The following is a 13,593-nucleotide window of genomic DNA, read 5'->3' on the forward strand; positions in this document are numbered from 1 at the left end:
ATTTGTAAAAAGCAACTAAACATTTTCTTTTGGGGTTAAACGAGCCTTTTTCATGTCAACATGCTAATACACGTGTCATGTGGTTCATGTGTGATACAATTTTCAGGTTTGTGTCGTTTACAACTTCATGTAAAATTTCCTGTCAACTTGTGAACACGGTTGGTTTAATAGAAAAGAAAAGCTTACGTCTGGAGTTCCAACCATCAATTGAGGCGGGATTGATGCCTCAGCACACTCTTGATATGCGATACCAGATTTTCCACCCAATTGCAACCGCAAAACCCTAAAATTTGTTCCTCCAAGATCCAATGCATAATACACTCCTTCCTCCTCACTAAATTAAAATGAAAAAAAGAAAATTATTCAAATTTAAACAAAGCCAAATAGACTTAATTATAGAAAGCAAATACAACTATATATGCAAGATATATTTTGCACTGATTATTGAGCAATTAACATAATGAATCAGGATTATCTAGCAAGTAAATGGATACATTTTGGTTGAAAATTCTTAATGCATACAACCTGCTAAACTATCGTTTTCAAATTTTAGATGATGACTATACTGTGTAATAGTAATTTTTTTTAATCATAATTAATGCTTTAACTATATACAGAACCAGAGAAAAAAAATATGTGTGGGTCAACCCCGACGGGTTTTGAATTGGGTAAAGAATCACAAATCATGGCATAATTTCTGATCCTGCCATTTGAATCACCAAAATGTAACCTAATTTCATGAAAAATAAAAAAAAAAACAGTGGGATTGACATTGACAAAATGTAGCGCAATTAATCAAGAGTAATAATCAATCACAAATCAGGTTATCATTCATGATCCTGTGCATATTAGGATGATAATAATGCATCAAGTAGAAGAACGATTGAAGATCATGGAGCAAATGAAACATCTCAGATCTCCAGAAAGTAAAAAAAAAAAAAAAAAAAAGACATGATGCACAATAATCACAAATTAGGCATAATTCTTGATCCTGCTGCATTTGAATCTCCAAAAATGTAACCTAATAGCATCAAAATCACACCAAAAAAAACAATCTATCCGCATCGGAAAAACCTAGCATTCATCAAATCCAATAACAATCAATCACAAATTAAAACACATTTTATGATCCGGCATCATTTAAATCACCAAAAAGGCCATCGAACGAACGCGTAAAAGAAATAAATTACCGAGTGGGGAGATTATCGACGTAGGTGATAAGCATCTTCAATTTGCTTCCACCTTCAGATGCCAATCCCGCATGCATCTCAACAGTCATGGCATCCGCCACCTGCCTCAGTTTCGACAACGGAGTCGCGCATTTCTCCTCCAGTTCCTTCAGAACGGACGACTTCCCACAGGAACTCGAATTCTGCATCCGGGAGCGCACAATAAACGCTGCGGCGGCGCATACCGCAGCGCCACCGATCACCGCCGCTCCAACACTCAGTTTTCCCATGGCAAATGAAACGAATTGGAAATGAAAGTGATAGTAGTAATAATGATAATTGGAATGGGAAATAGGTTATTATTGTAAATGATGGATAAGCCTTAGATTGAGGGAGAGAAAACAGGTGAGCTCATTTCATTCCGATTCATATGCCTGTGTATGAATGACACGTGGCAGTTAGTTGCTTCTTCGCGGGACCCTATTCAACCTTCAATTCAAATCATTATTACTATTTATATATTTTAAAAACAAAAATACTTATATTACCTAAAAAAACATGTAATTTGTTTTTAGAGCTCATTTAAGTTCGATTCGACTTTCTGCAAGCCGAAAAGGTCATGTTAGGATCAAAAACGTGTGAAGAACAATTACAACGTGTCAAGTATACTCGACTATCTGTTTGAAAATAGACACACATGAATGGTTTTTGAAATAAGATGTCGTTTATAATATGCACACACACGTTTTCTTAAGCAAAACGCTAAGTTTCTAGCAATCTTCCCATGCAAGAAACAAGTTCTAAACTTCTCATAACAATAGGAATTCTCCGATGCTCTTAATGACCACAAGCTCCCTTATGCATCACATAGTACTCGTTAGGGTCACGTACTCATAGTAGACCCTTAGCCTCACGATGAGACTTTATTCTTCATTAAAATACAATTATATAAGTCAACACTCAACTCCAATATGTCTAAATCATGCTCCTTTCACAAAAGAAATCTCATTCGTGATTGGATTCGTGAAGTTTATCACATCAAGCATAACTCTATGGATACGCAGTAACTTAAACCTCTATGTTTATCAATTCAACATTGACTAATAAGATTATAACGCATCCATTTTTCATGGCTCACTAGGTGAAGAGTTTATCCAAACTCATTCCTTTTTGATATTTACACAAATCCTCGTTTAATCACATCATATGCAAAATTTATGTCATTTCACCCCATAGGACGCCGCCATACACTTAAACGTTAAGTCAAGCAAAATGTTAAAAACTCTTGTCCATGCGCCACTTTGAGCCTGTACTTATCAACTTAACATGGACCATTATGTGCAATAAAGACGATAAGCATTATTCCAAACTTATATTAATTAATGCCCCTCTAAAGACTCAGCGACAACATCCAACTATGAACAATTTACAGCATAATGCTCAACAGAATTTGTCAGCCCAACCCACACCAAAATAACCTAGTTTAACCCAAACTCATTCTGACCTATCACCCAACCCACTCATTTAGCCACCTTAGGTTTCACCAAACATTCAAAGAAATTAACACAGCAAGAGAAAACTGTCATTTTCTAATGCAACCAATGTCTATAATCTTTCAAACCAACATTACAAAAGACTACAAATGTTAAGCCTATAAATGGCATCCACAAAACAAGACTCCTCAGTATCCATTAAGAACAAAGCTAATGGTTTCATCTAAAGATCAGTGACACCACCAATCTCGTTCCTATCCAAATTCAAAAAAAAAAAAAAAAAAAAGACATGTACATCAGAGGAAGACAAAGTAACCACGGCCCCACCTCACCACCGAAAAGCCGAAATAGAGAAGTTGAATAACCTAAAAGTTCTTTTTAACTCTGGAAGCTTGCATGCAGCACAAGAGACAGACATGGTTGGTAGAATAATACCTTACCAAGTCAGAAATGCTCTTTAATCTCTCTCTCAAGCAGTTGATACCACACCTAACCTATTAAGAAATAACCATACAACAGTCCGCAGCAGAACAGTATACAAGATGACACATGTGACAAATCAGTTTAGTTTGATTTGCCAATTCCTATAAAAAAAACTGCTAGAAAAGTATATAATGACAAAAATGCCCCAATTTTAAACCTTTTGCCAGTTTAGACAGAAGCTTTAATGTAAGGAGCATTACTGTCATTCTACAATTGTTGATGTCGCAAAAGAATTTGATCAAGGGAATTTATGTTATTTTACAGATTTTACAAGTTTAAGTCTAAACAAATTAAAACAAAACCAAAATGAAACTTGGTTTGCCTACAAATTAGTTACAATATGGTTGTAAATTGACAAAAATGCCCTCGAATATGCTCGAATCACGTTTAGTAGATTTTGGAGAATTTGCCAGTTTACAACCCCAGATCGGACAGAGGTTTCAACGTAACTACATAAGGGCCACTGTTGTCATTTTATTGTCATTGATGTCATTTCAAAATTTCAGTTTTAAAGTCTGAACATATCAAAACCAAATTAAAACTTAGGTTGCCTACAAAGTTTTGGTTTTAAAGTCCAAACATATTGAAACTTAGGGGCATTTATGTCATTTCACAATGTCAAAACTTGCCTCAGAATTGGATTCTGCTCTAGTTCAGCTGCGCCTATTAAATTTAGTAGCATCCCGAGTTCACCATTGGCTTCATAGCACAAAATCAACCAAAAGAACATATTAGGTCTCTTGTATATATATATTAAACCAAGTAAAAATAACGTGATTTAAATTAAATAAAAATGCTTAATAACAGAAACCAAAAAAAGCCCATGTCATCTTCTTGACGTCAAGAAGCTGCAATAATAATTGAAAAAGATAATTTGTTCCTGTATTAAAAATATAATTTGAAAACCAAAACCTCAGTTTCAAACACCTGGATTTTATCCACGGACATATTATCAACAGCCGATTGAGAATCTTCTTCACTTGACTCCACACCATTGCTTCCAAGACTCATCTTTTCAGCCCTGACTTCCTCATTTGTAACTATACTAGACCCAGAATTACATCCAATAAACCCATGAGCGAGCTCATGATCGGCCTCAGAAGAAACCGAGTCACGGCTCTGAGGGCTCATAAATGGGCTTGTCATCGGGCTCGGGCTAACCGATTGCTTTCTTTGAGGACTGCCTCTCTCCACATGACCTTCACCCTTTCTCTTTGCACTCGTCTTCTCAGCAGAGCTAGAACCGCAAACAGGCTGATAATTCACGGCCCGTGGGATCCGAGCTCGTTTATAACCGTCTGGAAATACGTATTGTGGGATTTGCTTTCGACGAACGTGAGAAACGTAAATCTCCATCCCGGGTTTCCAAAACATGTACATGTTAACCGAGTGTCTAAATTCATCGACGGTGCCGCGGATGTCGAATTGTTGATTTTCTTGAATTACTTCGCCTTGTTTTCTTTGTAAGCCCATAAAAAATGCACTGTGTGAACATTGTTTTGAAGGATCGATATACTCGTGAGGGTAAGGATGGCATTGTAGTTTTCCTAATGTGTCTCGCTCAATCTGCATACTCAAAATAAAAAAATAAAAAAATAAAAAAACAAAAGAATGATTGAATACTGATATTCTCCGTTCACATCTACCAAATCCCGCTTCAAAACCACATATAGCATATATTAATGGTGTAACCATATTTTATAAACGCTTTACTTGTATTAATTCAAAAAAGATACATAAATGTTGACGAATCGACCCAACCCAACAAGCCATAATAAAATTACAGATTTCAACTCTTAACCCATATTTACCAGTTGCTTCGATAACAGTCTTTGTAGTCATAAATATATCAACTGTTTACAACACTTTCAAAGAGGTACAAAAGTGCTGACCGAGTGACCCGTCAACCGAACACAACCAAACCAATTTTAACCTATTGCTTTACTAACAGTCTTTGACTCTTTGTAATCGCATTTAACATACTAATTGCTTAAAACACTTCCAAAGAGGTATAAAAGTGTTTTCCGGTCAACCTAACACATTTTGACCAGCTATAAACAATTACCAGCTTTAACTCAAAATATTTTAGCCACCCACCTAAAAGCTTACTTAATATATTAAATAATAATATAATATATTAATTAATAAAATACTTCTAAAAGAGTGCAGCTTATGTTGTATGAAACCAAAGGAGGCCTAACTTTTTTTCTTTCTTATCTTTTTCAATTGCAAGGGATAACTATTAGAAGGATCAAACATTACCATCAAGGTCAACTGCCTCAAACGAGACTCAACCCAGCCTTTCCAAGCCCTTAAATCATCCGAGTCAGCAGCGATTATGTCAACTTGCAAATAGTTTTTGTAGCTTTCGAAGAACATGTACGGTTCAAAAAGCATGGGCCACTGGGCTTTATTAAGTTCTATTTCCTGGAAAATGACAAAGAGAGATAAACTGGTACGCCACCCAAAGGAAAGTGAACACTAGAGGTGGCAATTTAACCCCCGTTTTTGGATAAACAGGTTGAATGAATAAAAACGATAAAAACAAGTTGAAAAGGTGGAAAATCACTTATCACGCATTTTAAACTTATAATTACTAGTTAGTATTAATGTGTCTTGGTGAGAAAGTTGAGTTTTTAGTATATAGATGGCTAAGGTTATTTTATTGAATGTATAGTCTTTGCAAGTTTATTATTCTAATAAAATAGTGTCGTGGCGTTCCACATATTTAGGATTTTAATATCTGTTTTATGCTCATCGTCTGTGTGCATTCAATTGGTGCCAACATTAAAAACTAATATAATAGGTGAAAGGGCAGAAAACTTGGAAGGAAAAATAGCTATATTGAATTTGTAACATATTATTGGATTAATATACAAACTAAATAGCAATTAATTACTACCAACCACAAACAGAAATTCATGTTTAATTATGTTTCTTTTAATATTTGCAATTCAAAATTAAGACACATTTTAGAAAAATACTTTTATAACCCCCCCCCAAAAAAAAAAAAAAAAGAAAAAAAGAAAAAGACCATAACATGTTTGTAGGTCACCCAGGCCATTCTGACCAGGACTAAAAATTTACTATTTTACCCTTCACCAACCCACCTATTTTGCCACCTCATACATAACACGAACATCATCTTACCTCACATATCCGATTACCAAATTGAAACTGCTCGGTCATAACACGAAGTGTGCTAATGGAAACATTATAACTGGAATTCATGCATGGGTAGGCAGGTGTTATGATTGGCATGTGATGAGTTTTGTCCTTGGGATTCTTACGTGGGTCCCACACAGTACATCCAAGCTCGTCCTCTTGTATAGCACAAAGCATGACCGGATTTGGCCATCGCCACTGTGTATATACCCTAAAAAACCGAGAAACCAACATACTAGGAACAGCATTTGGATAAAACTGACATACCCGTGCAACAAGTAGGGCCCAGTTCACACCACCAAGAAAACCAGTCACCTGCCACAGTTAAACAAGATCCGAGTAAAAAAAAGTGGGTCACTTGTAAATAAGGAGCGGAACGGGTAGGGTTGACTTAAACACAATTTTTTGCCATATTTTCTAAACTTCTTTTAGCATAAGTAATGTGTTTGATTACGATAATAAAGACAATACTACGTAGATAACGGTGTTTCAAAAAAAAATAATATGAGACTTTGGATGAAATACCACCAAAAAAACCAGTCAGCTAAAACAATTAAGACAATAATGGTCCACGTGAAATGAATTTGCCTGATCCAAAATAGTAGAGATGGCAAGATGTGGGGCAAAACGAGTTCAAATCAACAACAGTTTTATGTATTGAAACAAGCCGGGTTAAGCCGCGATAGTTTTTGTCCAAATTTGAAGTTTTACATAGACAAGTAGAATACTAATGTTATAAGCACTAAAAAGAGACAAAAATGAAACAATTAAAAATGAATTGTCTCATTAAACATAGAAAATATGGCAAATGGGTGAATCGGGCAGGTTGCATGACGAGTCAAACAGATTCGGTTAAAAAAGGTGGTGTAGAGATACACCGACCTGCAAACACATTTTTTTTATTTTTATGTGCTAGGTATGATACGTATATGAAATAGGCCAAAATCTTTAGCATGCAAATTTTGAAAAGAAAAAACCTATGGACTTTTGAAGAATTCGTACACAAATCTCAGGACATTACTTTTTCATGATTGAGTTCTTGTACTTTTGTTACTTAACAATATGTTCCTTCTTATAAAGTTGAAGGACTTAATCATGGAAAAGAAGACCCTTTTCATTAAGCTTTATCAGGTTGGAAAATTTTATTCATGTGAAAATGGACTTTCTTGTTAAATTTAAAAGCCCAACAAACAAAAAGTTTTAAAAAATTAGGGGTTTTAGTCATGCAACACTAAAAACGAGGACTTGTGTGTGAATTCAGTAAAAGTTGAATCAAACTTCTTTTTTAATGATTGCCTCTTTCGAGAACAAAAAGATCTTTTAGAATAAATTCACGCATTGGATGACTTCAAACCTGTTCACCCATTTGACCAATTTCTCTTTTAGCATATCTCATTAACTTCTGATGCTGTAGAGATAAAGATTAAGGGTGTGTTTGGGATTCCTTATCAGGTCCAAAAAGACTTTTGACAAAAAGGACTTATTAACTTTTCCAAAAAAGTCAATCCCATAACTTATCAAAAGCTTCTCATTTACACTATTTATAAGTTAAAACACAAAAGGCCTTAAGACTTTGCCAAACACCTTATCAACTTATTAACTTTTTTAAGGAGCATAAATAAGCAATCCCAAACATCCTCTAACCCAAATCAACCCCCATACAAACAAATAGGTTAAAATTGCCAGCTCTAAGTCTAAAACATATAGAGGACAACACAACTATCACAATTCAACAGCTCAATTGTTCAAATGTTGAAGCATGTATTGACAAAACTACTTACATTTGAATAAACACCACGCCTTTTAGCCCAGAACTTTAAGCACCGAAGTGTTGTACGAAAATGCTAAATTTCATAAGGGAAAAAAACAACGGAATGTAAGTGGAAACTTTTGAAGCAATGACAAACAACAATCATCAACAGTCACCTCGACATTTGGAACATGTTTAAGAATTTGGTCAGCAACCCTACAGCCATTAAGACTACGAACCGTCGGCTCATCAACATTATACAGCACGGATACATCAGAAATGTCCAAATCCTGTTAACAAAATAGATCATTTTTTTTATTTGTACCGTCATTTTTTTTTTCATTTTACTTAATTTGTATAAATAGCTACAGTTTAAATATGCCTAGAAAACTATACTGTTACAATGTTAATCTAACTATTTTGAGCAAATAAAAATCAGAAGTTACAAGCTTTTGAATATACTTTTCTGACCCGTTCTATTTTTTATCTAAGTTTTCAAGACCAACCATCTGAAATAAAAATACAACCGAAATCCTTGGTTTTAGAAAACCACGAGGCGCACCAAAGCGAAAGGGTCCCCACTCCCCAAAGCCTATGCAAGACAAGATAATTGTATACTATATCAACCTCTACATAGAATTAAAAATAACCTCTACATAGAATTAAAAAACCTATGTGTACAGCTAAAATGCCATACGTACAACATGTCAACGTAGGCGCACCACAGCCTGTGGCACGCTTTTAAAACGAAACCCAAGTCAGCCAGATCATAAATGAATGTGTTAGAATTGAATCTCAACCTGATTTTACATAACTAAAGCAACTTACATCAGGGACGACTGAACGAGAAATACTAGCATAAAGAAGATCAATAGATATCCCCTCAAACTTCAATTTCATAACCGGAACATGAGCACTTGGAACCGGTTGAAGTTCAGTAACTTCCTCTTTCTTTGCCAATATTTCATGCAAGCCAAAGAAGAAATCTTCCTGAAATATTATGTCAAAAAGTAAGGAAATCAGAATAGGGTGTGAAACAGTTGCCTTTTATAAATAATAAAAAAACTCATAAGAAAACTCACATCTCGATTCACATAAGATGGCCCAACACATAAGGTGTCGATGTCTGCCCCGGGACCATGAACCTATCATCAAAATTGGAGAACAAAACCATATATTATAAATAACAAGCCTCGCATTGAAACATTGCAATAGAAGGGAAAAAAATGAAGACATGACTTATTGGGCTTCAATTTAGAAAATAAAAAAATACAGATAGTCCTATATATTAGCTTTTAGTACCCAAATTGGACAGGTTGGATAATAGATCATAATAGGTTCGTCCATCCATGTCAATACAATAATTTCGATAAAAGGCCGAATCAGGTTGATTGACATTAAATATTATGTCCAAAACAGTTTAATAGTAAAGAAATATTGTGCTACTTATGATTACAAAAAAATATAGTATTTTGCTAATAGTATAATTTATCATAATATGACTTAGATGTTTTATGCATTAAAAGCACACTTGTGACTTTCAACCAATCAACCCGTTTCCTTTTAAGACATTTTCTTATGGGAGATGCTAACAATAGCCCTAACACCTATTGTTAACAGCTATCTTTTAATCACTTGTCTTAAATTATTCTTTTTTTAACAATCGTTTTAAATATAAAATGTAGATAGAAAGAAGGAAAAGTATGTGGGGAAAAGTTGGTTGAATGAGTGGGTTTGGTTAAGATGTTTGACAAAAATAACTCAACTACTTTCTTTAAGTAAACTAATTAAAATGTAATTGATAGACATACTCACATAAGTACATAACAATTTAGTATCTTTGGTGCAACATATAAACACCACAAGAATTGTAACTGTATTAATGCGGTTCATTTTGATCACAACTATAATACTTTGCATGCAAATACTTTCTTACCCCAAGCCGATAAGAACCAAAAGTAAATATGACTGCATTTGCATCCTCCACGAGATCCGAGTACCCTCGAAGGCGAGTAAGTTCCTTCACCCATTCAACTACAATCTATGTCACCAAACCAAATTGCCAAACATACTCATATCAACATCGTCATCGTGTAACCTTGAGTGAACCATTTGAAAACATATGTGAAAATCCCCAAAACCTAGACAGCACTAAACATGCCCAAAAGGCAAGTTTTCAAATAATTTACCATACAGAGAAAATACCAACTCAAGCTAAAGTATCAGATTCATCCCATCATTTCCATTAATGATGTAGCTTATGAAATTTAGGCCAAATGTATCAAATAATCTATATTTAACATGAGCTGATGTTAAAAAAATGTCATTGGTTTATGCTGTTAAATATAACTACTTGTAAATGAGTGTGCACTGGTGGTTATCAAAATGTGAACTAACATGTATTAAAGTGAATCCCAATGGTACTTGCTGACTTGCTGTGATGTTATTTGCAAGATTAACTGACAGTACTTATGATTCTTAAATGCAAACATTTTAAGATTAAAATAGCACTGCCTTCTACCGGTCTAGATGTTTAACTAAAAATACAAAAGAAGATTACTACAAGTATTAGCAACCGGTCATCAGAAACTGGTATGAGATGAAACTCCCAACTATTATCTTATGAAAGTTGGCATAATTAGAAGATTAACGATATCAAACGGATCACCCAAAATACAAAAAAAAAAAAAAAAAAAAAATTGTCCCTGATGAATGAGATCTGCTAATTTAATAAACTTAAAATTAGAGAAGGCCCTGCGTTTGTGCTGTGTCATTTTAACCATCTACGGAGCGCGTTTAATCAACAAACTTAAACAAATCATTGTAACTAATTAAGACTATTCATGTATCTCTTTGTTAACAAGTCTAGGTCTTTCTATATACAATCTACCGACTAATGGTAGCCTTCAACAACCTCACAGCAAACAAAACCTAAGGCTGTGTGACATTCTTAAAAAATAACAAGAATATAACTTGATGTAAATCCTAAATCATGACCAAATACCCTCTTATTTCAATGCAAAAAGCATCAGGAATAATAATAATAAATAGAAGAACCTGCTTAATTTGAGCGAGAACTTTCTCCCTCTTAGCTGCATCTTCTTGGCTTTCATATAATCCAGCATCCACCAAAAACTGTATTTTAAAAAAAAGAAATGAATAAAAACAAGATGTTGAAACCAAGCAGAATTCAAAGCGTAGGTACCTTATTCAACTTCTTAGTTCTGAGTAAATCAGCCTCCGATGGTCCGGCAAGAGACAGGGGTTTGGTAACTCCGTGCTGCCTCGGTGAAGGTAAAGCCTCCGACCCCACCATTACTTACTACTTGCTACACAAACCCTAACAATTCCAAATCAACCAATCGAGAGAGAGAGATTAATATTTTACTGTATAAAATTGGCAACTGAATCTCTGGAACTGGTTGCTTCTGAGCGTTGGATAGGAAGATCATAAAGAAACCGACGGTTAGATCAATTGGATTGGAAATTAGGGTTTGAATTGAGGAGAAATGAATGAAGGTGAATTGGAATTGATGGGAGGATGAGATCTCTAAACCCTAAATTAGTTGGTGTATGATTTGGGGGTTGATTATTATTATTATTATTATGGTGTAATGTTATGTAATGGGAAAAGGGGGAAGAACGCGTCTGTCTGTCTGTCTGTCTGTCTTTCTTTCTTTATTTTTTTTGGCTTTATTTACAAAGGATAAGTAAATCATTGCACCAATCCGATATCATCATAAAATATCTATATCTATAATTTTTGTTTTCTATGAATTATGATAGATATCAATATCATCATGTGTTACTGTTTATGGCGTATACATATGGTTTTGTCACATGATTTTTATTTTTTTCTTCAACTTGTGATTTGAGTTAGGTATTATTATTATTATTAAGAAAATAAAGTCTCAAGTGTGAAAACTTGATGCTTTGGAGGCTAAAGTATTAACATATACATTAAAGTAAGCATATTTAATGTGTGTGTTTGAGGAATCATAATATGTGATGTCACCAAAACTTAATAGAAACTCTGATAAATAAAAGAAATCAATTAGAAAGACATGTTTAAAAAAGTTGTAATTTTGTGGTAAGAGGAACGGGACAAGGGTATTTCGTTGGACAAGAAACGTGTGAGTTTGAGCTTCCTAGCAAGCAAGGTGATGTTGTTGGTTGTGAATTGCTTGATTTTGAGTTTAGATTGAACTAAGTGTTGTTATTGGTTAAGAATTTAATAATTATGAATTTGGCGTTGAACTAGATGCTTATATTGTTCAGTTATTTGGAGATGTGAATGAATAAGAGTAATATGTTGACGCTAGCCGTTGTATTGGCATTATGAATGATGGAATAATGAAAAGGGTGTTTTTGCTAGTGAAGTCAATGGGAGTGTAAACACTATAAAGAGTATATTTAGTCTATTAGTTTATATAATAAAGTGTAATGAGACGATAGAGGTGATAACAGTAGTTACAAAAAATACACGAGTGAATGGGTATAACACACAACGTATGACGTGGGAAATGATACAATGATCTTTTAGGAACTTGTGCTTAAGCCTATAAACAAACCGTACGTTCAATGTACTATTCGTGGGAAGTTCGTTTTTGTTCATTCATTTAATAAACAAACAGATATGAACATAAAATTTTTGTTCATTTATTTAAACCAATGAAGATGGACATGTATTTTGTTCGTTCATTTATGTTTGAATATGTTTGTTTATCTTCGAGTAATTATGTTCGTGTATGCTCATTTATGTTTGAATATGTTTGTTTTATCTCTTATCATCATAATTGATTCTTCTCGCTCACTTTTTTCTACACTCCTCCACCGTTCGAACTCCGGTACCACCGTTTTTGTCAGGGCTCTGATTCTTCTGTTGCTGGGTAACAGCTAGGCTTGACTGTTGTCGATGAAACCCTAGGCAACGGCGGGTGGCGACTTTTAGGAGGTGGTGGTGGGCTGTTTCAAATGCTTGAGATTTTCATAACTGTCACATTGTGTAATAATTTTCAGCTGATAATATATTGATTATGGAGAATTATTTTTATAAGAGTTTAAAATTGATTATGCAGGAGAGAGGTGGTGTAGAATTGTCATTGGAACCCTCTGAAGCGTTAAGTAAAGTTATGCTATTAATATACTAATGTGCATAACGTAAAAGAACTTGAATCATCGCACATACTAATTTAGAAAAAAGAATGTCTATGACGTAAAAGAATCTTTCATGTTTGCATATTTGAAGTTCATATAACATAAAACTTGCATTAACATTTTAGAAGTTGTTTTTGCTAGGCTCTTTGATTTGGGCTTGTTTATGTAACATCTCATTTTGCATTCCAAGTTACAGCCAACAATTAGAGATTTAGAGTTTATAAAATTATAAAGTGTGTAGTCAGATTCCAAAAGTACCAAATATTTTAATTTAGAAACCAAATATAGCAAAAACCAAAGTTTACATCATCGCAACAAAAACTCAACACAATGATTTTGTATTAGCTCTCTCTGTATATCAATGTTTCACGATTGG

At 34.3% G+C, this 13,593-nt stretch overlaps 2 protein-coding genes across 3 annotated transcripts; both read right to left on the reverse strand.

Annotated features, from left to right (window-relative positions):
* Positions 1-117: 117 nt before the first annotated feature.
* On the reverse strand, positions 118-1,631 carry LOC143613829 (hexokinase-1-like). The gene is made up of 2 exons (XM_077087441.1): positions 1,191-1,631; positions 118-334 (listed from the first exon to the last, which is right to left on the reverse strand). Exons 1-2 carry the CDS (start codon positions 1,457-1,459, stop codon positions 118-120), a joined length of 486 nt encoding a protein of 161 aa, XP_076943556.1. The 5' UTR covers positions 1,460-1,631.
* A 1,987-nt stretch (positions 1,632-3,618) lies between these two features.
* LOC143613828 (nuclear poly(A) polymerase 4-like) lies at positions 3,619-11,472 on the reverse strand. 2 transcript variants are annotated; one of them, XM_077087438.1, is made up of 11 exons: positions 11,266-11,472; positions 11,118-11,195; positions 9,997-10,101; positions 9,143-9,205; positions 8,889-9,050; positions 8,237-8,350; positions 8,092-8,154; positions 6,296-6,625; positions 5,408-5,572; positions 4,058-4,711; positions 3,619-3,844 (listed from the first exon to the last, which is right to left on the reverse strand). In XM_077087438.1, exons 1-11 carry the CDS (start codon positions 11,374-11,376, stop codon positions 3,818-3,820), a joined length of 1,872 nt encoding a protein of 623 aa, XP_076943553.1. In that variant the 5' UTR covers positions 11,377-11,472; the 3' UTR covers positions 3,619-3,817. The 2 variants fall into 2 exon arrangements, with proteins under 2 accessions (XP_076943553.1, XP_076943555.1); XM_077087440.1 differs by having other exon boundaries at positions 3,620-3,844; positions 4,073-4,711.
* Between the last annotated feature and the right edge of the window lie 2,121 nt (positions 11,473-13,593).

This window comes from Bidens hawaiensis, unplaced genomic scaffold, assembly GCF_021521415.1.
Source record: "Bidens hawaiensis isolate Kalapana, Puna unplaced genomic scaffold, B.hawaiensis_p1.1 tig00038306_1, whole genome shotgun sequence".
NCBI classification, from domain to species: domain Eukaryota; kingdom Viridiplantae; phylum Streptophyta; class Magnoliopsida; order Asterales; family Asteraceae; genus Bidens; species Bidens hawaiensis.

Coding starts and splice junctions, on each gene's coding strand:
- LOC143613829 (XM_077087441.1), bottom strand. CDS start 1,459: ATGGGAAAACTGAGTGTTGGAGCGGCGGTGATCGGTGGCGCTGCGGTA. Junction 335..1,190: donor GTCGATAATCTCCCCACTCG/GTAATTTATTTC, acceptor ATTTTAATTTAG/TGAGGAGGAAGGAGTGTATT.
- LOC143613828 (XM_077087438.1), bottom strand. CDS start 11,376: ATGGTGGGGTCGGAGGCTTTACCTTCACCGAGGCAGCACGGAGTTACC. Junction 9,206..9,996: donor TTGGTTCTTATCGGCTTGGG/GTAAGAAAGTAT, acceptor TTTTGATGATAG/GTTCATGGTCCCGGGGCAGA. Junction 6,626..8,091: donor GGCGTGGTGTTTATTCAAAT/GTAAGTAGTTTT, acceptor TAACTGTGGCAG/GTGACTGGTTTTCTTGGTGG.